General features: G+C 41.5%; 1 protein-coding gene across 2 annotated transcripts in view; it reads right to left on the reverse strand.

The window, feature by feature from the left end:
* Nucleotides 1-4,901: 4,901 nt before the first annotated feature.
* The window catches only part of DISP2 (dispatched RND transporter family member 2), a 36,357-nt gene continuing 18,137 nt past the window's right edge, over nt 4,902-23,121 (reverse strand). The window contains exons 2-8 of one of the 2 annotated variants that reach the window (XM_072986274.2): nt 22,358-22,813; nt 19,523-19,552; nt 15,744-15,867; nt 13,007-13,119; nt 10,989-11,107; nt 9,880-9,977; nt 4,902-8,332 (exon numbers count right to left, since the gene is read on the reverse strand). In XM_072986274.2, coding sequence (XP_072842375.2) covers nt 4,928-8,332; nt 9,880-9,977; nt 10,989-11,107; nt 13,007-13,119; nt 15,744-15,867; nt 19,523-19,552; nt 22,358-22,813 — 4,345 coding nt within the window. In that variant the 3' untranslated portion in view covers nt 4,902-4,927. Of the gene's footprint in view, nt 8,333-9,879; nt 9,978-10,988; nt 11,108-13,006; nt 13,120-15,729; nt 15,868-19,522; nt 19,553-22,357; nt 22,814-23,121 lie in introns of those variants that run through there. The other variant, XM_078391610.1, reaches the window with a different exon arrangement.

The raw sequence follows: 23,121 nt of genomic DNA on the forward strand, positions 1-23,121 counted from the left end.
GCGGCGCCCCTGGGTGGCTTTGACGGCCCACACTTTGGGAGATACTGCAATAAAGGTGCTGTTCTCATAATGAGTTTTGTTTCTCTAAATGGATCACGTGGCTACTTTTCAATGTGTGTTAATTGTTTTTGAATAGTGTTCTAGAATGAGGTTGGATGGATAGGGGGGGATCATATATTCCTCCAGATGTTGTTGGATGTAACTCCCATCAGCCCTAGTAAAGGGTGGGATGATAGGAGTTCCAATCTAACAGCCCCTGAACCACTTAAATACAATTCCCTGCCCCGTTTTAAAATTTACTCTTCCCATGAGAAATACTCAAAAACCTTTTATTAGACACACCAATTTTTTGTCCGTTTTGGTTTGGCATAATAAGAGCGTTGCCACCATGTGGATCTTGCGATTTTTCATATGGTTAGCATGGCCACCTCTGCCTCATTTTCCAAGTAAGGTTTTGTTGAGATGGGATCAGGCTGCATTGGTGGGGAGCGAGGAAGCTGTGTGTGTTTTTTGTGGCAAAAATTAGCTGCGTGGTACTGAAACGTTTCATTCGGGATAAGGTTTAGTGAAGTACTAATACAATGAGGTTTTGTCTCTCATGAGAGAGATCCAACACATACTGGTAGGAAAGAAACATGGGGGAATAGAAATGGCAAAGGAATAATAATTGATTATTGTCTCAACAGTGACCAATTTTCCCAGTTACTGGAAGGTGGGCCTGACATCCTAGCATAAATAAAAAGATTCCCACATTTATCGTGATGAAATCCACCATCTGATCTAGATGTAACAGAGATGTATTCTCGAAGACTTTCATGGCCGGCATCCAATGGTTGTTCTAGGTTTTTGGGACTGTTTGGCTGTGTTCTGGAGGTTTTTCTTCCTAACATTTCTCCAGTCTCTGTGGCCGGTATCTTCAGAGGACAGGAGATAGCACACGCCACACCAGAACACAGACAAGAGTTCTAGCTCCTGTCCTCTGAAGATGCCGGCCACAGAGACTGGCGAAACCTCCAGAACATGGCCAAACAGCCCAAAAACCCTACAATAACCATTGTAACAGAGAGAGCTTAACCTTTAGAGATATGTGTGTGTGTGTGGCCAGAATGCAGCCCCAAAACTTCTTTTGCCCTCCTTGGTCACCTCTTTTTCTGGTACTAAAAGTGAATTGCAGGTATAGCATCTGCAGTAAACGGAAGCCTCTGGCTTAGATCACAGGACCCTTTTGCACAATTTAAATAACTATGTACCAGTTCTGACTTATGGGGACCCTTTTTGAGGTAGAAAGTAGTCAGAAGTGGTTTACCATTACCCTCTTCTGGAGGCCTGTGCAGTTTGCCCAAAGCCACACAGGCTGCCTCTTCTGGGATGTACCATGGAGAATTGAACTCCCAACCTCTGCTGCCAGATATCAAATTCACTGAGCTATCTAACCAGCTCCACCTGCACCATTTAACACCAAAACAGTTTTTCAAAACTGGGAGTGGACTTTTAGCCACTTCTGACTACATTGGTTGTTTGTGTGACCCCTGTGGGTCTTGGAGCAGAAAATTGGCTCACCCACCACTGCATTAGAATCTAAGTGAACATTTCTGAGTAAAAAATTGTAATTAGAAGGACCAAATGGAATAGAAATGCAATCATTACAGACAGTGAAAATTATCTAAATGGTACTTATTAGATAAACAAAAGTTGAATCGTAGTGCAGCTGATAAAAAGGAACGAGGGGTATGTGTGTAATGTGTGTGCTTTCATTCATTTTTGTGTTTATATATCTCCAGCAGAAACTTAGTTATTAATTTCCAACAACAAATCAAAACTGTGTTTCACACAGAAATTTTATTTTTCTCTCCAGAGTCCATTACATGCATAGAGTTTCTATAAAGAAACAACTCTAATAATAGTTGGCCCTGGTATAGTTTGAGGTAGAATATAATAAATGAGATATGACAAGAAATAGATGAGGAGACCCTGGGGCTGAATGAGCAACCGAGAAGCCATTTTCTCCAGCCAGAGTAATTACCATGGTTTTACCTCAGGCTTCTCAATCCATTTGAAAACACTGAAGAAACAAGCAACAGTAGCAACCAAACCCAGGAACCCAGAATTAAAGCACTGATGATCTGTTTCTTTTCATTATTTTCTTGTATCAAATCTCCAGTGTTCCCCTAAGATCTGAGTCCAGACTGACCCTGTTGCAGGCCTGAAGCTGGTCTCTTTGAACCAACACTGTCTGTAGATCTCTCAGATAAAAACAAGCCTTTGATCTTGGCAGTCCCAGTGTGACTTGTATTTCTTTTTGAAAAATACTGACAATACAGTACATGTGGGACAATATAAGAGTTTGTATTGTTAGTTACATAAGCCCCCAAATTGTATGTAAATACTTATAAATCATTTAAAGCAGAGGCCGTCAACCCCTGGTCTGCGGCCTGGTGCCGGTTCATAGCCCGGTCCGTGGCCTGAGCCGGACTGGGCTGCGGAGACAGACCTCCCAGGCCCCTCCGCACACACTCCCCTCCCCACAGCTGCTTCATGCAAGCATTGCCAGGGCCAGCGTGAGTGCTCCCCACCCCTTCACGCATTCGCCTGAGCACCCGTGCAAAGGGGTGGGTGGGTGTCCAGGCGCTCTTGCGCATGCACAAAGGGGTGGGAGAGCACTCACGTGCTCCCCCACCACTTTGCATATGTGCCCAAGAGTGCCCATGCCCGCCTTCCTCAGAGGCTCAGCTGGTTCATGGTCCCCAAAAGGTTGGGGACCGTTGATTTAAAGTACAAATGCCCTTCTAAATCTTCATAAAGAAAAGATGAGGGGGTGAATTTTCCTTGTTGATTTTTAAGTGCAATTCTATCCATGATTACTCAGATATCATCTTCATTAAGCTCAGTGGGACCCCAACCCTAAATAGCCCTAGGGTTGGAAGTAGGTCTCATTTTCTTAGTGGGATACACTTATGAATAGCCATGATTAGAATTGAACTTTTGAGAGTAGAAACTGCAGTATTGTAAGGAAGTGGACTTGTCCATGAAAGCTATCACTAAAATATAGCAGTCTTTAAATTGCCACAACATTTTTGTCTTTTTTTTAATTGTTATTTTTGCCTTATATGTAGCCCTCTGGATACTTTTCAACTACATCTCCCATAATCCTTGACCAATGACTGCGTTGGCTAGAGCTGCAGAGTTTCTGTCCAGCAATATATAGAGGGCCACAGTTATCCAGCTCTGTTTCATGGCACATCAGAATTCTCTTTGATTTCTTGGGCAGTTAGACAGCTAGAAACATACCGTACGTCTAAGCTAGCTTGTAAGTGCTGCTGGTTTTACTACTAATCCTACACCAAGCCAAATTATTTTTGTCAGTATACATCCTTAATCTGACAGTAATGTTCAATATGACATTGAAGGCTTAGTTTTTATGTTTCTGTAACAGAGCCAATTTATCAGCTGGAGGAAGCAGACAAAAATGCAAAAAAACCAGGAGATGGATTATGTATTGTTGATCTTGCAGGGAAAACATTGCTTCTTGCTCCTTTTCTTATTTTATTGAATAGAAAAAGATGCTAGGTAAGAGGTAAAATGTTTTATTAGTATATTCTATTTCTGTCTAGTTTATGCTATATGTACATTGTAAGGTCTACAAAGCTTTTCTAAGGGTTGTTAGGAAAACATGGACACTAAGAAGATTACCATATGAATGCTTAGGAGTACTTAAGTGATAATATGGATTGAAAAAAATATGCTGACAGATTCCTAGTAGAACTTGGAAAAATTATTTTTTGGACTATAGCCAGCAGAGGCATCTTGGAAGTAGTGCCCCCCCCAAAAAAAATTAGTTTTCCAAGTTCTAGAGACAGTGTCTATTGGGAGAGGGGTTCTTTGTCCATGTATGAAGCATATGAATTACACTATTATCTGTGAAAGCAAAGAATACTAATTAGACCAGAGCAAAAAAGCACCATTTAAGAAACATGACATTTATTTTTTATGCCAGGTTATCATTTAAATAGGCAGATGCAAAACAAATTGTGGTGACTGAAAGAGTTAGGGACTGTGACACAGCCATGGGCCAGAAGAGGAAGAAAGTAAGTTTCAAGTTCTCACATCTATGCAAACTTTAAAAAAATCCAGCAACAATAACTACAGCTATTTACATCTCTGAACAAAATATCTAGCATGAAAACCAGCATCTTAGAAATTAGAAGAAAAAGGTTATGGTGAACATTATCCATATTGTTATGGTGTGGGTGGGGGGCAAGTGGGGAAGGGAAAGCAGCAAAGCATTGAATTTAGAAATAAATTATACTGTAGAAAAAGAGTGGAAGGTACAACAACTTTTATTTTTAAAGACCTACAAGTTAAGTCTGCACTAAAAAATGCTGGAGAGCTTTCTCCCCCCCCCCATCTGAATATCATATCCTAAGGAGATTTGCGTGAATTGTGGTAAAAATAGATTCAACTAAAAGACACTTTGTGTGTCAACAATACTCAGACAGTCATTTACAAAATCATAGTGACTCATCACACCAAATACTTTTTTAGTATAAGGTTTCTTTCTGTCTTTAAATAGCTGTTGAGTCATTTATTTCTCTAAGCATCGTAACTCTCAATTATTTCCAAAAAGAACTGACACTCGAAAGCAAATTGCTTTGGAAATAATGACAGACAACTCTTGCTTGAGAATCCTACAGTGTAATTAAGAATATGGCACTGACTACTGAGTAGGCAGCTGAATAGCTGACGCTGCATCAACATTTGCTTCTTATCCACCTCAGATTTGCTGGCTCTTGTAAAAATGTCTCACTTTCATTTCTCGAACAGCACACTTTGTTCTCATTTCAGAGGAAGGGCACACTTACTATCCAAAATGGAAATGTATTTTTCTTACCCTGGAAATAACATTTTTGTTTCCTCAAAGGTGTTCATATTAGTATCCAGAATGCTGCACACCAGACCGTTTGATCCAAACATCCGGCATATCTGGTTTGCTGTTTGGTAAAACCACAGGCTCCTCACACACTAATCCTCCTAACCCTGCTTTCCTCACATTGCTGTTTTGTTGTGACGTAGATGTATCAAAGACGGTCTCTCTCAGGTCCAGCCGCAAGGTGTCTCTCTTCCCATTCAGGTGACCTCTCTGAGTCGGACAACAAGAATCAGCTACATCTAAATGACCTGGACAAGAGCCGGTTGATTCCACAGGTTTTGGGCTTGGTTCAAAGTCACTAAGGGAAGTTTCACTGGAGACATTCTGAACACTGAAAGAGCTGCCAGTGGAATAAAGGCATCTGTGGAGATCATACAGTTCAGCTTCTGGTAGATTACTGTCTTCTGAGGTATAATCTGATTTTAGTTGATCGGTGTTGCTTGAGCAGTGAGATTTATTGAGCAATCTGTCATCTGATATGCTGCTTGACTGAGGCTGTTCCCAGGTTTTGGGGGCATATTTTTGACACTGACAGTCTTTGCAAAGCCTATCTTGATGGCTTTCTGTGTCTGTCCCTGAGTTACTCCCAGGCTTGTAAGGAGAAGATGTTTGCAAGGCAGGGCACTGACAAACAGCTACGCGGTGCCCTCCAGGTTGTTCTAGCTTCTGTCTATCCCTGTCAAAGGAAGGGTGAATTTCCATTCTAGGGCACCTACTGTCTTGGAGCTGAATATCTTCAGATAAGACAGAGGGACGGTTGGACAACTTGCTTGTGGAGGTGCTGTTGTCAAAGCTGTCGCTAAGTTTCCTAGCCAGAGGCTGGAGCTCATATTGTTCATTTACACTGTTGGATTCCTGGCCTTTTTGTAATCTGTTCTGCTTCTCATTCCCACCACAGGTAAAAGTTCTGCTGGAGGCACCAGAGCCATCTGAGTAATCCTTCAGAGCACGAGCACAAGGCAAAAGAATTTGTCCACAGTTCTTCTCTGGGCCAAAGAAGCAACACAGAGACTGGAAGAAGAAGCTTGCAAACCCGCAGCTGATGCACTTGAGCATCATCATAAAGATCCCTAGCTTCCTGTATGCAAGCACAGTGGTGGGCAACATAATGACACCTGCGGAAAACAAGGCACAGGTCCCCATGACAGTGGCGCAGCTCATCTGCTTCAGGGAGAAGGCGACCCGGCTCACGCGATCAGAGTATGGACACAAGTGGTAGGAAATGCAGTAGTTCACTGTGAAGTCGATAGAGAGGCCCACTGCTGCTGAAATGAAGAGAGACTCCACAGCATTGAGCTGCCATTCCAGAAGGACAAGAAGCCCAATAGTTACCAGAACAGTGCCTGCAATGGCTGTGATGGAAAACACACTGAGGAGGACATTCCAGGTTGTGAGCAACAGTACAATAAAACAGATAGCTATGGATAAGCCCAACACAACCATACTCTCTGTGTCCACGCTGTGCTGGAGATTATAGAGGTCCAGTTTACTGGTGAACCAGCCATTCTGAAGCCCAATAGGGGCTGTCTTCATCTCCTCTCTTATCCAGAAGCTGATTTCATCATAGAAATGAGTGGTTTTGCTGTAGTTGAAGCTGTAGTGGTAAGTGGTTTGGAACTGTAGCACCAAAGCAACAAGGTTGCCCTTTCTATCAAATCGGAGACCTAAGTCATGTGCTTTGGCTTCCTCTCTATTTTGTTCCAGGAGCATCATCTTAATGCAGTGGAGGAAGACTTCTCTGCCATAAGGGAAAGAGAAGTGGTTACAGCAGAGGTTGAAATTGTGATCTCGCTTGGAGCACTGGCGGCTGTCCATCCAGTGCTGAAATTCCTCCATGAAGCAAACTGTGGGTTTTTGTTCCAGATCAGAAAGGTAAAAACTCTTGTTCTTCACTTTTTGGCAGAAGTCCAGTAGCCACCTTTGTGCTTCAGGGCTTTCCATGGTAAATGCTGTATCCATCACCAGAGTGCCATTGCTCTTGGGGTTAAAGTGATCTCCATTGTCCACAGGGAGGACACCCCATACAATAATGACAGGCATGGGCATATCCTCTCCATGTTCTATTCTTTCAAACATGAACTCGTTACAGTATTCAGCGTCATACCTCTCAAAGGGGTGGCTTAGCCTGAACACTTGCCCAGATGACAGCTCTAGAGTGGGAAGTTTCAACCTAGGTTCCAGACAAGAAATGTAGGCTCCCCCAGTAGCCATGGCGGCAAACCAGCAGATCCAGATGTAACGAAATTTGATTACCCCACAAGGAAGCACTTTCTCAAATAATAGCTTGGAGGTTTCACACCAGGTATTTTGGATGCTCCTGAGGACGTGATGGAAGGAGAGAATGATGCTCTTGTGCCCAGTGTTATTCCAATAATCTTCTGGTTTATAAATGCAGTTCTTTGCAATGTAACGTTCATAGAGGACAACGGAGGAAGGAAGCCAGGTCAACATGAATACCAAGTTCACCAGAACCGAAGTGCCCATGTAGATGGCAAAGCAGCAGGTGGCAGTTATGTAACTCATGTAGCTGGCATAAAAAGCAGCACCAGTTGTCAGGCAAGATACCAGCGCGAGATAACCAAAATGGTGCATGGTTAGTCGTACCCACTGCAGTAGCCCAGCAGATGGGTTCTGGCTCTTGCTAAGGTTCCAGAGATCAAAGAAGACAAAGGTATGGTTGGCACAAATACTGCTAAGGATGACTACTGCTGTTAGGTTTATAAAGGGGAAGTAGGAGAATTGGAAGGCCACCTTGTACAAGAAGTAGGAAATCATCAAGGTACCAAAGACAATCATCAAGATGATAAAAGTAATAAAGATTGAGCGTAAATAAAAAAATATGCTTAGAAATATGGCTAGTATTGCCATGGCTGGATACATGGTATCCAACAAAAGGTAGTGCTGGAATAGTTTCTGCTTAAGGCCCAAATCCATACCAGTGATGGATGTATAATTATCAAACAAGTCCCATGATTCAAGGTTGTTTAGGTAGATTGCCATCATAGATGTTCCTTTCATTGTAGGCAAAAACAGCAGGCTGTATTTCAGGGTTGGCACTTGATATCCCACTGTCTGTGGGCTGAGAAAATCTCTGTCAACAAGGAAATGAAGGAGCTGGTAAACAGCACGGACCCGAGTGCATTTATCTGGGACTTTGGAACACCGAGCATGTTTGTCTCTTTCACTCTTGGGACCGAGGCAATGGGGGACAAGGGCCCCTTTGTGATAGTCGGGGGCACAGGAACGAAGGAGAGCAAGGGTACGGGAAACATCTGCTTGAGTAACTTCTAAACAAGAGGAGCGGTTGTACAGGACAGCAATATAATTCCCCAGGGACCAACTTGGACAGCATTCGTTGGCTTCAGTTCGTTGACAGAGACTTCCAAACTGTGGATGAGAGCGGATCTAGAAACAGCCAAAAGGGAAACATAAGGGATTAGGGTTTGGGGTTTTTTGTTTTTTGTTTTGGTTGGGGTGCTTTTTTAGGAGGGTGGGCAGGTTTTATTCCCTGTGCATACGCAGTTATACAATGCTCCGTTTCACCTTACAAAATACAGTATAATAATCCTGGGATTGGCCTTGGATAGTCTGAAGGCATTATCTGGCCTACAGAAAGTGACCAATAGGTATGGGAATCCTGCATTAAGGAGACAGATGTCTGCATGGTAACAAAGCAAGCACACCTGCTGTTCCTGCCATTTCCTCTGAGTAAAGTAAGTGTAGAGCCACATGTTATGATAGTGTCACAGAAAAAAAAATATGAAGAATTTAAGGCATAGCATGGACTCCCAGCAAGGCAAGTACTGTATTTTATTTTTATTTATTTAAAATATTTCTATCCCACCTTTCTCCCCAAAAGTGACTGAAGTACTGTGTCCTCTTACACAACTGGCAGTTGAAACAGTGATAGAAAAAGATTCTTAATGTCACAACTTGGCCCTCTCTTTAAATTTGCTGCTGCAGCTGGCTGCTTCTTCCTCTTCCATATGTGTGCCATCAGGAAAAGGCTTTGTTCCTTCCTGTTGCACTCAGTTGCAATCTGCCAGATCTCCCTCTCTCCTTCCTTCCCTTTGCCTTGCTTTTCTTGTCCATATTAGGGGTGGACAGTTTGTGGCCCCTTGTTCCTGAATAGCAGCTCTGTCAAAATGAGAAAGAGCCATCCTGAGGTTGCTATTGCAATGCTACACCTGGATGATGATATCCTCAATTCCTGCTCTAAACTCCAGTTATTTATTAACACTATGTGGGCATATTAGGTCTGCAAGTTTTACAGTATAATCCTATGTGATTACTGAGATGTTCAATGAGAATTATTTCCAATTAAGTATGCAGGAGATTGCAGCTTAAAGCAATTGTCCTGCAATCCATTTAGCTGAAAGTAAGCTCCAGCAAATCTAGTGGGACTTAGGGCAGACATGTATAGGAACACACAGTTAATCAGTATAATGATAGATGACTAGGATAAGTCAGTGTTGGCTTAATTTACCTGGTGGGCCAGAAGTTAAAGGAACATTTCATTGAAAGCAGGCATGATTAGAAAAAATAATAATAATTTAAAGATTATGTTTCCTTCTAAGAGTGGTACGTTTTGCTTTTGAAATTTAACATTTTTGCAATTCCTTTAGTACTTAAAAAAACTTCTATATTGAGCTTCTGATGCTATATGCAGGTACAGTATATTTTTACTGACTAAAAATATTTTGTCAGATTAAATTAAAATTTTGAATTGGTTAATTTGACCTTATCTATAGGTTTCCCCCCTTTCAACAAAGAACTCCAGAAAATAACTTTTAAAAGCTCTGATTCCTTCCAACTGTAAAATTCTACGTTATGTGATATTTATTACAGTAGCCTCTAATTTAATGTTTCACCTCTTGGCTTTGAAACATGTATGTTAATTTTGGACAAAGCATGCAAACATACGTGGGCATCTTCCCTGTGGTCCTACCTACCTTTTCCTGTTCCATTTGGCACATGGACTGTATTGCTTGCAAGTTCCATAAACTCCCAGCAGTTGTGGACATAAATACCAGCTGAGAATAATTCTTTCCTAAAGGTTTAAAATACAAATAGTCAAAACAGATATATCTAACAATATATGTCTTTGGAATAATCAATGTATCTGAAGGGGAAAGAGAGAGAGAAGGAATCCAGTGGGCTGCTTTTATTGTCCTTGTATAACTCCTCTTTGCAAATAACATGTATGCACCATCAAGTCGATTCTGAGCTATGGCAACTCTTCCTAGGGTTTTCTAGGTATAGAGCACTCAGAGCTGGTTTACCATTCCCTTCTTCTGGAGGCCATTTGTTTTTTGTCTCATAAGCTGCCATCCTTTGCACACTTACCAGGGATTAACTCCCAGTGAACACAGTGGGATCTACTTTTCAGAAGGAAAGCACATTGCATTGTTACTGTTTGACTAGGCCATATTTACTAAGAAGACAGTACAGAGGATTGCTAGAATTATCTTCATAGCACAAAGAGTAAACTCATAGTGTTGGAAAGTCAAATAGCAAAATGCTTTCACCTCAGAACCCCTCCTCAAGTTAACCAAACTACAGATCCTTGCCAGAATTTTTCAACAGTTGTGAACAGAAGGAGTGCATCTAGAAAATTTAATATGATATGTTTGTGATTCTATTATTCTTTCTTAAAAGGTCTATGAATCATAGCTACTGTATGCACTAGGCAGACCAACACCTCCACCTGTATTAGTGTTGCTATCTTTTTGCTATCTTGACAAAGATTTAATTCTCACACTAGTCAGAAGAAAGCCAGGATAGTAGATATAATGAGCATGGAAACACATTTGAATGCAACTGTTCTGTTTGTGCAGTTTATTTTTTTATAGGCCACCTTTCTGCTATAAAGGTGGCTCACAATATTAAAAAGAATAGAATTAACAACAGTGAGATCTACATTAAAATGTATTATTACTCATGCAAATAAGTCATATTCATACCATGCAGCCCTCTAGTTTTGTATCCCAAAATTGCTTCCTATTAAGAAAATGTTCTATACTTTTTACATTCCTGAGAACTAATTATAACCAATACTCACCTGGGGGGCCGCAAAAAAACCCATCCTTTTCATAATCTGGCTCCACCATTCTCTTTATTCTTACTTCTTGTTCACCTTGTACAGATCTCTGTCTCCTGTTCATGCCCATATCACCGTAGCTAACAAAAGAAAGAATATTACTTATGGAGTACCTGACCTGAATATTTGCAGCTCAGCTGACATTTTTCTAACATGTACAACTACAAGATCTATTCCTTCTCTCTCTCTCTCTCTCTCTCTCTCTCTCTGACGTGGATTCTATAGGCTACATTCAGTTGGTTGGCCCATTCAGTCAATGAGACTTACACAAGAGTTGACTTATAAAAGTCCCATTAATTGAACAAGTCTAACCTAGCTGAGACTAACAACTGGATTCAGTTCAAAAAGTAACAAATAACACATGGCTACAAACTTTTTTTTTTGCAATTAATCATCTTGTTTTGCAAATAATGATTTTGTTTGACTTTATCACAAAGGGCTTGATTTGTCACCAGAAAAGCCATATATGAGGAGGAGAGTTTTACCTCAATGTAATCAGAATGAAAGCCCCTCTCCCTGATCAGGTAGTAGTCTTAGGAAAAGTTCCCATTGGCACCTACATGATCTTTTTCTCCTGCATGTCCCAGCCTTGAGGGCTAGGGGAGTTCATTCAATTGTAATTTTGTTCTAGTCTCTGCAGCCCGCATCCTGTATTCTCAGTAAAGGGCATGCTTCTCTCCTCCCCACAGCTGTAGTTATTTAAAATTAAAATGGCAATATAGCAACACATTATGCATTAACGGGTCATTTCACGTGGCTTGGCTCTCTAAGGTGAGAAACAGGTAAGAGGTAGTAATTAGAGGTGATAATAATACTCCTTTGAGAGGCTGGATTCCATAACTTCATGATGGAGCAATTACACTTCCAAAGTACCTTCCTCCCCCTCTAAGGGGATACTCTCTTCAACAGTGTGGAGCAGGGAAGGCTGGGCATAAGAGGATAATCAGCCCAAATTGGTCTTGGGCCCACAGGTACGTTAACTCAGAAAAAGGTTGGAGAAAAATTACACACCACTTAGGGCACCTGCCCAAAGCCTCAAGAGAGTACAAGAGGCTGGAAGTGGGAGAAGCAGATGAAAATCTTACATTCCATAATTTTAGTACAGTTAATTATTGTTACATTTGCTCTTATTTCCCTGAGCCAAGAGAAATTGAAGAGGCACCGTGCTCATCTAACAATGGTGATCACTTGAGGCTTATGTTTTCGGATACTTCCATTTATTGATTGATATGCTGGTTAGGTGTAGGTACAGGCACAGTAAACATTCTCTCAGGCAACCAACTCCACTATCAAACATAAGAGAGGCAACTAGCATCCTCAAATGCTGCTGGTTTACAGAACCTCCAAACAATTATTACTCACTTTAATTCTATCCCCATCCTCCCAGAGGAGCTCAGGCAATGCACATTGTAATATGCACAATTTGTATTAAATATACAGTTATAAAACTAAAATAACAAAAACAATCTCAATTACTATGTCCAGAAAATGTATCCATTTTCTGGTGAACACATATATGCTTAGCTGTAGTCTAAATCCAAACCATGTGGGGGCAAACTGAACATCCACAGGAAGGTCAGTGTGATACCACTGAGAAAGTCTTGTTAGAATTGAAATCGCTCATCCATAGGCCACCTTCACTGACAGAGCCATGAGCAGGATCTCCATTGCAGTTCCTAAGAGTTCAAGTGCTATCTTTAAGCAAACCACAATGATCTGCTGGCAAAACCATTATATATTACTTGAGGAGTCAGTCTATGGTAGCTTAATTCATTGTATCCTTGGACCAGACATACTTCTATACATCATTCATATAAAATACCATCTGCATTGACAGTGATAGATTTTGGCTTAGATCTATCAAATAATGTGATAACTTACATTAGACCACCTCCTGACATTTTTATATGCAATAATTTGTTTCACAACCTCACTGTTAAAGCATATGATTGCATTCTACTCCAGGCCTCTGAAATTACCTGTTATTGGTGTAAGGAGAAAAAGAAAGAGTCTTTTTATAGCCCGTCTGGCTTTCCATATTCTTCCAGACTGTGAGCTTTCTGCCAATGTCAGTGTCTCGTGGTTCAAATCCCTATTCATACCAAAACAACCCAAGACTTTAAATGTTAAATGTAGGCACATTTTAAAAATGACACATATATTTCATCTGCTACATCAGTAATTAAGATATACACTCAAATGAACCATTTAAAAAAAAATGTTTAAATGAGTTCTGTTGTTGTTGTACACCTTTAAGGTCAGAAAGCCATGGTGGGATAATCAGAATTCATTCTGTATAAGGAAAAGAAATCTACCCTATTTGAATATGGATTTTCAATGGCTCTTCAGCAGTGGCAGCTGGTGTCCATTGTGGCTGATGGGGTGGAAGGAGTGGAGCCAAGTGACAGACAAAGCTTGGAGCAAAGGTGGGTGCTCATACAGATGCAGCCAGGCAAGCAAGCAAATATGGGGGGGGGGGGGGAGCGAGAGACTCATCCACATCAGGTATGTGGCTGAGACTGAGGTGAGCTGGAAGGATAGATGGTTCTCTTTCTCCATAGATCAGGAGTCACTCACTGAAAGCTTGCATACCTTTGAAAAGTTTCCTTAAATGTAGTCCAGATTCTTCAGATTTAAATGTCCACTCATAAGATGTCCTCTTTCTTCCCTTTCCCCCTCCCTCTTTTCCTCTCATGCCTTCTTCATGATTTAGCCTGTCTCCATCCCTTGTCTCCTTCCTTCCCACGGGGGGAGGGGGAAGGTAGAGATAAAGCATTCCCACAGATGATACCACAGCTGATGTCAAGGGAGTTCGAATTCCTTATGTCCTAAAACAAAGTTGGGCTTGTGCAGGACAAAGAAACAGGTGGGGATGACACATCTGGAATGAATCAGCCCCCCCCAATCCACTAACAATGAAAAAACAAAACACAGTTCCCAAGTGATGAAAAATAATTTTGAGGTGGAAGAGATTGATCTGATTCGCCAGTAATGTAATATAGATCAGTTAAACTGACCCAAACCAATGGACGATGGAATCACCTCTTAAATAGGTTGCATGGATGAACCCTTTAAAGACAGCAGGAAGGGAACACTTGCAGGGTCCTAACCTTGTAGAAAGAGGGCAGGCAGAAGTGTGCTGACTGGGAGAGAGTTAGCCCAAGAATGATATTGGGAAATGTCCCTCTTGACCAGTCTCCAGTGGGGGGGGTGTCCCATAAATGACAATGGGACTGATCACATTTTGCTGCAATCCTTTCATGTTGCCCCCTGTACACTTAGGTAGAGCTGCTACCATTAATTTCAACAAAACCTCTGCCAGCGGACTTCTGAAGAACTGGCCCGACTAGACTGGATTCAGATTTAGGTACAAGCAACCGGTGGTAGAGGTTCTCACCTTGTCCACTTCAGAGAAGCATCTGCAGATCTTTAAAATGGAGGGAGTTGGGTGACTAATGAATGGGGAAAAGATATGAAGTTGGTCGGGAGGAGAGGGACAGGAGGACTCCATTCCAAATGGGTCAGAGGCATCGTTTATGAGCAGAACTCTTTTCTCCACAAGAGGCAGATCCTAAATTTTACCAACCTATATAGTGCATCTGTGCTTTCCATACAGTATACTGTATTTGAAAAGCCCAGGATTTACTCAAGGAATGCATGAAGCTCATAGGAATTAAATATGAAAAAATGGTGTTATGGCTTTTAAAAATGTTATCTTAACATTTTCCAAACATATTTTATTGGTTGTGTGTGGAAAAAGAACTCAAATCAAGCATCTAGAAGAATTTATTCAAGACACCCTAAACCATGAGGTCATTTTTCTAGAGATTACTGGAGGTTAATTAATAGATTAATGTAATGAAGGCAATGGTGAAAAGTCTAATCAGTTTGTTTAGACCTTGGAAACAACTGGTTTCAAATGATGAATGACATAATTAATTCCTTTTGCAGTAATTAAAGCATCCCTAAGTTATAGTAAGATTATAACAAAAGATAACTTCTTTCACATTGTAACTGTAGCTGCTTTAGTCACTTTTACGAAGTTGGGTGTATGGGGAGTACTCACTAGTTGTTAGCTTTAAAAAGAACTATGGGCTAGTGTCTCATAGGGACGTGGTGGCACTGCGGGTTAAACCACAGAAGCCTCTGTGCTGCAGGGTCAGAAAACCAGCAGTCATAAGATTGAATCCACACGACAGAGTGAGCTCCCATTGCTTGTCCCAGCTCTTGCCAACCTAGCAGTTCGAAAGCATGTAAATGCGATTAGATAAATAGGTACCATCACGGTGGGAAGGTAACGACATTCCGTGTCTAGTTGCTCTGGCCACGTGACCACAGAAACTGTCTTCGGACAAGCGCTGGCTCTATGGTTTGGAAATGGGGATGAGCACCGTGCTCTAGAGTCAGACACAACTGGACTAAATGTCAAGGGGAACCTTTACCTAGTGCCTCATAGCATTTCACATTTTTAAAAAATACAATTTTAATTGATCTTGAATAATGAGAAGCTAGAGTAATTTCTGAAAAATGTAGTAATCATAGTAAGTAATTTCAGGGAGCTCGGTACTGTAACTGTTACAAATTGCTTTCAAAAAGTAACTTTCCAAGCTCCAGACTACGTTCATCATGGGCTACTTCCTTCTTGAGCAAAGGACAGAAGATTTTTACTATCAAGAGCACTGTATGACCTGACCCACCTCACCTGTAGTAACTCACCATCAAGGGCTCCGAAAAATCTGGCAGATTTCCCACTAACAGGCCCACCAAAGTACACACCAACACTGTCATCAAACAGAGAACTGAGACAGCAACCGGCCATTCGGCAATCACTTGGGACAAACTAAAAAAAAAATAGAGAAAGAAAAACAAGCAATTGCTACCCACTTGCTTTTCTATTTCATTCCTTCATTTTGTTACAAGACCTTCAGGGGTTGGAGAGGAGTATATATGGGGCTTTTTTCTTTTGAGCTTGCAATTTATATTCTTAGCAGTCTAAGAATATATATTGCCACTAAGCCAATACAGTGGGGTCTTGACTTGAGAACTTAATCCGTATTGGAAGGCGGTTCTCAAGTCAAAAAGTTCTCAGGTCAAATCTGCATTTCCCATAGGAATGCATTGAAAACCATTTGATCCGTATCTGCTCTTTTCCGTCCATAGAAACTAATGGAAAGCTGCTATTCCGCCTTCGACCACTAGAGGGGGATATTTTGTTTCCTTTTTTTTCTTAGGTCAAGAAAGGTTCAGGGAAGGCAGGGAAAATACAGTCCAGGCAGAACAGTACCAGGCAGTCCGAAGACTGTCTCCCAATCCACTCTCTAAATGCTGGGAGGACTGAGGAAGCAGACAGGCACCCTTTTCACTGGCCAACAGTTAACTGAAAGTTCAAATTTTGCACTTTCCCTGCCTCCCACGTGGTTTTTTTTCAGTTCTTAACTCAAATCTAAGTATGTAAGTCAAGTCAATATTTTCCTATGAGAGTGGTTCTTAAGTCAAAATGTTCTTAACTCGAGCCGTTCTTAAGTCAAGACCCCACTGTAGGAGTTAAATGTGCCTCTCCTTGATACACCTCTCTGGGCAAAAATGGAAGGTGCGCCACCCCTTTCTGTCAGCCCCATTAAAAATGTTGGGAAATTTGATTACATCTTTCTGTGTCTTATCTTTCTTTAGCCTATACACATTGCCAAGATAGGCATGGCAGCTGCACCAGAACCCACTATGAGGAAACAGTTGCAAGAAAGATTCATGAAGTAACATTCCAGCTGGTAGCCCATATTTATGGCCGAAGCAAGCTTTATAACAGGCTCTTTCTGAATTACAGATTGGCTTTTAATGACCATTATGTGTGTCAGTGCTGTATATATGGGGAGATGAGGCATTAAAAAAAAGCTTGGTAAAGTATTCCATGGGGCTGCCCCAAAACAATGAGCTGCCTGATGCAAAATAGAAAATTCCCCAAAAACTGTTTTCTGAGGATCAACTGACTTAATGGGAAGGTCAGCCTTGACCTTCTATCCTGTGAGCCCCACACAGATAGATACACACACGTGAAATGATATCACCACAGAACTGCTCTTGTCTACCTCACTCGTGCCACCATGTGGACTGGATTTTATGTCTACTTTTATCTGAATTTCCTCATTAAAATGTCATTTATATTACACTGCATCTGACAGACTGGCAGCTGGGTAGCAGATGATGTTTTACTGAGGTAAATAACATTGCCATCATTGGGTAGATGAAGAAGCTGCAGATAGCAGAAGTCAAGACTGATATCACACAGTGAATCAGGATGCTCAGCCCAGCAGCTTCAGCAGAATGGAATCCCACTGTTTGTTTTGGCCTAACAGAGAAAACTGTCATTTGCAGAGCCAGAATAAGGCATACTGAGGCCACAAACAACATAAAGAGGCACCATATCATTTTTTAAAAAAAGGTAGGGGGAGGCTGTCTGTTCTACACTTGGCTGTATCGAGGTGAAACAGTCAGTTATGCATATGGGCATATGACAGATGGCCAGAAACCTATGAAAACCTCTTGCACAATTTCCTTTATATGTATGTTTGCAATAGGATTCTAGCATTAGAATACTGGAGTTTTAAACTTCAAAGAGGATGGTGTAGAGCCCTGTTGATGAAATACAGAGCATGACTAGTAGTGCAACATTCAGCTTGAAGTTGAACAAGAAGGTGACCATCCTGTTCAAAGCAATAGGGCTTCCATTTGTGCAAACATAGTAGATAAAATGTAAGAAAAGAGAGGTAGAAATCCAGGAGTCACACATGCCCACCCCTAAACCTTGGGAGGATTGCACCTGTTCCCTTATCCTGCTCCTCCCTAAAATATTTTTTCCTTTTCAAACCCCACCTCTTGTTCTGCCTTTTCATGGCCACAACTTTTGAAAAGAACAAATTGGGGATGAAGTATGGATGAATCGCCTCCCACGTCTTCTGGAGGGCACAAATGGACTTTCTTAGCAGGTTTTTTTAAACTAAATTTTAAAAAGGGAAGGGAGCTGGGGTTCCTAGGAGTGCTGGGGCTTTGGTAGAACTCCACTTGGACTTTAGAGGCCTGCATGTAGGCCACATACTGCACTTTGCCTACCCTTGCCCTAACCTGTTGCTTACTCTGAACATACCTCTGCTTCAGAGACACTTCACAGATTATAGTATGCTTGTTAAAAAATTGAGCAGACACTAAACCTAAATATAGCAAAAACTGGAAAAGCATTGTTAAACAATATTGCAAATAATCATAGGGCTTCATTTTAAAAAAATGCCAATCAGATTTTTCAAAATTTACAATACAGGAAAGCAGGAAAACCTGTTAATCACAACACACATACACACACAAACCCCATGTATGCACTGTAGAAGTACTATGGTTATCACAACAGTTCCAGCTTCCTGATGCATGTTTCACTGTGTTGGGGGGGGGCACAGTGAATTTGGGCATGGAGCTGCCTCTGACATTATGGTTTAGATTAGGTTTCCTTAACCTGGTACCATCCTGATGTTTGGGACTGTTGTTCTTATGTCCCATCAATTCGCCTCTGATGTATGGTGACCCTATAGTAATTTCCAAAATGTCTTGTTCCCAGCAATCTTGCTCAGGTCCTGTAAACGGAAGGCAATGGCTTCCTTTATAGAGTCAACCCATCCCATACTGTATTTGGTTTTCTTCTTTTCCTGCTTCCCACAATTTTCCTAGCATTATTATCCCCTCATGATGTACCCAAAATATGGCAGCCTAATTTTTGCTATTTCTTGCTTCCTTAGAAAGTTCAGGCTTCATTTGGTCTAGAATGTTTTGGATATAGTTCTCGCAAACCCCAGCATTATGAAAGCCGAAGTACAAAACGTCTGGAAAGCACTAGGTTGCTTACGTAGAGATGTTTTTTTAACATGCAATATATTGCGGCAAGCAGAACATGCAACATAAAATAGTAACAAGTGCAAAGTAATATGATATGTGAGAGTAATACCTAGTGCAATGTGTACAAAGGCACTTAAGCCGCCCAGAGTGGTAGAATATACCAGATGGGCGGGATATAAATTGAATGAATAAAATAAATAAATAAATTAAGCTGCAACTTAAATTAATTTACCACAGGATCATCCCCACTGGAGTGAGGGAGATATACATCTGTGTAAAAATGCATAGAATTGCTGTGTAAATGCCATAACTAAAACCAAAGGAAGAAGCAGCTGACCAAGCCAAAGCCACTATTTGAGAATTGCCAATTGCACTGGTAATTTTTCATCAACACAGAGTACTGCTAATTGTATTCATGAAGGGGTGGTGTGGCAGTGATGGACTCTAAACAGAAAGGAAGCTTTTAATGCGGAGCTGTGTAGCTGCAACTCTTTGCCTGCCTGGGATGTCACCACACATAATACATTGTCTTATTCTTAATAGAAAGGTATACAAAAGGGGAAGGGGGAAAGAGAATGATAATAGGGTAGAAGGGCAGGAAACAATGGCTCTTAACCTACCTCTTTGGCATCCTGAACATTTTGTCATGTCTGTAGGGAGAAAGATATTCATTGGCTTATTAATTTCATGCCAAGCAAACCTCTCTGTTAATGAGAGTATTGTTAACTCTACCAGGCAGGCAATGAACAAAATCAGAGCTTCATGACACAGTGCCAGTTCAGCCAGTAAGCCCTAAACAGTGCAGAGATGTTGGCAAGCTGGTGATGAAGGACCTCCTACTGGAACCCAATGCTGACCAGATTTATTTAAGCAAGTACAGTAGTCCACACTAAGCCTGAAAATGACTAGGTGACCTTGGGCCGGTCTCTCTCTCTCTCTCTCTCTTTCTCTCCCCCTCCCTCCCCCCTCCCCCCCCCCTCTCTGATCTACCTTACAGGGTTCTAGTGAGAATAATGTGTGGAAGAGGAAAATCATGTGTCCCCTTGAGCTCTTTAAAAGAGGGAAAGTAGGATATAAATGCAACAAGCAAGCAAAGAAATCAACAAGCATAGAAAGCAGGTGTGGACAGATAACAGCTTTCTTTCTTTCTTTCTTTCTTTCTTTCTTTTAAAATCTAGAGATCTACCAACCAAAGTCTTATACAACAGACATACAATTGGAATTAAAGAATTCTGAGTTCAGCAGTTTGGTCTAATGAGGTCAACAGATCTTAATGTCTTTCCACATAAAAATCAACATGAACTTTTCTTCATTAAAGCAGTACTGTATAATATGGGAGTGGGGGAAGTGCCATATTTCACTAGTTTATTATTGAGCAATTGAGAGTCATAAATCCATGCTGAAAAACTGCAGATAATCTGGGCACCTCACAGAAGACTGAAATCTACTTTCCACCTATCCAATCAAAAAGGAAAATCTATTTCTGTACTAAATAGCAACCCTCTTGACAAAGAATGGCGATTAGAGGAGCCTCTATGGCACAGTGGCTGAACTGCAGAAGAAGCCATCAAGACTCTGCTCACACCTTGAGTTTGATCCTGATGGGCTGAGGTAGCTGACTTGAGGTTGACTCAGCTTTCCATCCTTCCAAAGTCTGTAAATTGACCCCTAGCTTGAGGAGGCAGGGAGAGGAATGTGTAGCCTACATAACTGTATGTGGTCCAGAGAGTGTTTTAAGTGCAGTATAGAAGCAACACACTTTGCTTTTTTGCTTTGCTTTGATCTTTCTGGAGTTTGTTTCTTCCTCTAAAACTTCCTGAAAATGTAATTATTAAACAAAAAAGCATAGGAAGATTGGGAAGAAAGAAACCGTATGAAGGGCAAAACTGCAGAAGCAGCCCACAGGAGACAGATTCACAGATTTATAACAAAGAACTGTCATTTTCATAGAGATTTAGAGATAGGCTTAACTCCCAAGAGTGTCTTAGAAGTAATCTAGCAAACATCCTCTATGCTGGCTTGAAGCTAGAATGAGAATCTTCATATTTCTGCTAGCTCAGTAGTATCAGGATCAAAATGAGGCAAATACTGCCCTTACGTACAAGCCTGTGAAAAATGAACTGAAGTAGGAAGGTATTAAAAGACTCTGAATGTAAAACTAGCAGGGCAGAACAAATTCTGATCCCCAAGGCATTTGTTGCACTCACTGTTTTAGGTATAGATACAGTTAAAGCAAGAAAATTACATCTTTAATTTGCAGGCTAAATCTGAACTATAGAGCAGGGATGGCAACTGCCAGAGGGGAACACATATACCCACTGTGGACAAGGGAGGGCTCCACTCCTCATGTCCCCCAACCATTCAATATGTTTCTTGTATTTTAATTTACTAGATATGCTGTCCCCATGTCCATTGCAGGGGCAAACATTTTTTAAAAAATGGAAAGTCTTGGGAGCAGGAGTTTAAAGTACCCGGATGCCATCTAAAAGGCACAAGGGGGCTTTTAAAGCAAAATTTTAAAATAAAAACTGTGAGGACAGGTGCTTGTTTGAGCCTCTGAAGAGCCATGCGACAACGAAAATGTCATATGTTTCCTATCCTTGCTACACACCAGTATGGAATTTCACAGCCCATCTGCCATACATGTGACATGGGAGATTTTTCTGCTGTCTGTGGAATCCTCCCTCCCATCACCACCTTTTTAGCAGAAAATTGCCTCCCGAAGCTTATGGGGAAGGGCATGGCTCTCTGTTTACTTTCTAACAGTAATTTTTTAAAAAGGGCCAATAAGTGATTTCCCAGTTTCAGGAAAAGGAATTTCATGAAAAGAGTCTGTAAAAAATTGCATGGATGTGGTCCCCAGGCCCTATGTGACTGCATTCTTTCACTCTAGGACCTCTGCCCAGAGTGCCATCCCCTCCTACTTAACAGAGAATTGTAGAAGCACAGAATCAAGATTAAGGTTGTGAGGGCCTGCAGGGGTCCTCAAGCTCATCTCCCTGCCAAAGGAATAAATCCCTACCCAAAACATCCCTGACAAGTAGCTGGAAGTCATCTGACATCTACACTTTAGATTCTGGGGAATCCACCACCCTATGAATCATTCCACTTCATTATCAAAGGATATTTACTGTTAGGAAGTTCTTCCCAATGCCAAGTCTTCTTTGCTGCAATTTAAACTCGTTCCTATCTTCTGAAGCTGCAGAAAACAACTTTGTTCTATTTCCCACATCACAGTCCTTGAAATACTCAATTTTTTTGCCTTTCTGTCATCTCTTCATGAGACTAAGCACACCCATCTTCCTCAACCACTCCTCACAGGGCTTGGTTTCATGCTGTCTGTAACAGCTATTAGAAACAGCTGTTCCCTCCCACGACATTAGTTAAAATACCCCATCTTTGTTTCTTCCTCAATAAAGAAGATATTAGAACTCGCTGCGTGGATTGGTTCTTACCTGACAGTTACCACGTGGTGTTGCACCGGCCGTGCATGCTGGTGGTCACGGTACCATTCTTTCCACTGAATGTCGGTGGCTTCATGCTGGGGAGTTAAGGAGGAATTCCTGCTGGAGCGATGAGAGCACAGTGTAGCTCTTTCCCCATGGCCTGGCAGAGGGGGCAAGGCGTAGCTGCTATTCCTGGTTTCTTGCTGGTTACAGTGGTAGTACAAGTGAGGCTGGAAGGGGTCCTGGGAGCTAGAAGGCACCTGGCCATTGGATCGAGTGGAAATGGGTGCATGCATATGGCTGGAAGAAGGCTGATGGGCCCTCGCTGACCTGGGAGAAGCCTCAATCAGGCAGTGATGGACAGGGCATCTCCTGTCCCAAAAAGACCCACCAGGGCTTGGCTCAGTCTTCTTGATCTCTGGGACGTTAAGACAGGTTTGACAAAGTTCCGGGTTTACAGTTTCTCTGCAAGAAGAAAAACCTTGATTTTATTCACTTCAGTCGGGTGTTTTTCTACATGAAATGTATGTAAAAGAGTTATATGTCACATAAACCATCATTAAAAAATCAAGCAATAACAAGAAAAGGTAGTTATAGAACAATAATAAAATATTGGTTATTTGGCTTTTTGCCCACACAGCAGTCTGTTCTGCATGTGGCTACCTCTGTTGGCCTATTTCACTAAGGGCTGTTCACTCTCCCTTGTGCATGCATGAGTCCCATTGTTCTCAGCAGTGCAGTTTTTGGTTTACGGAGCTGCTAGCCAGAGATTA

This window comes from Pogona vitticeps, chromosome 1, assembly GCF_051106095.1.
Source record: "Pogona vitticeps strain Pit_001003342236 chromosome 1, PviZW2.1, whole genome shotgun sequence".
Lineage (NCBI taxonomy): Eukaryota > Metazoa > Chordata > Lepidosauria > Squamata > Agamidae > Pogona > Pogona vitticeps.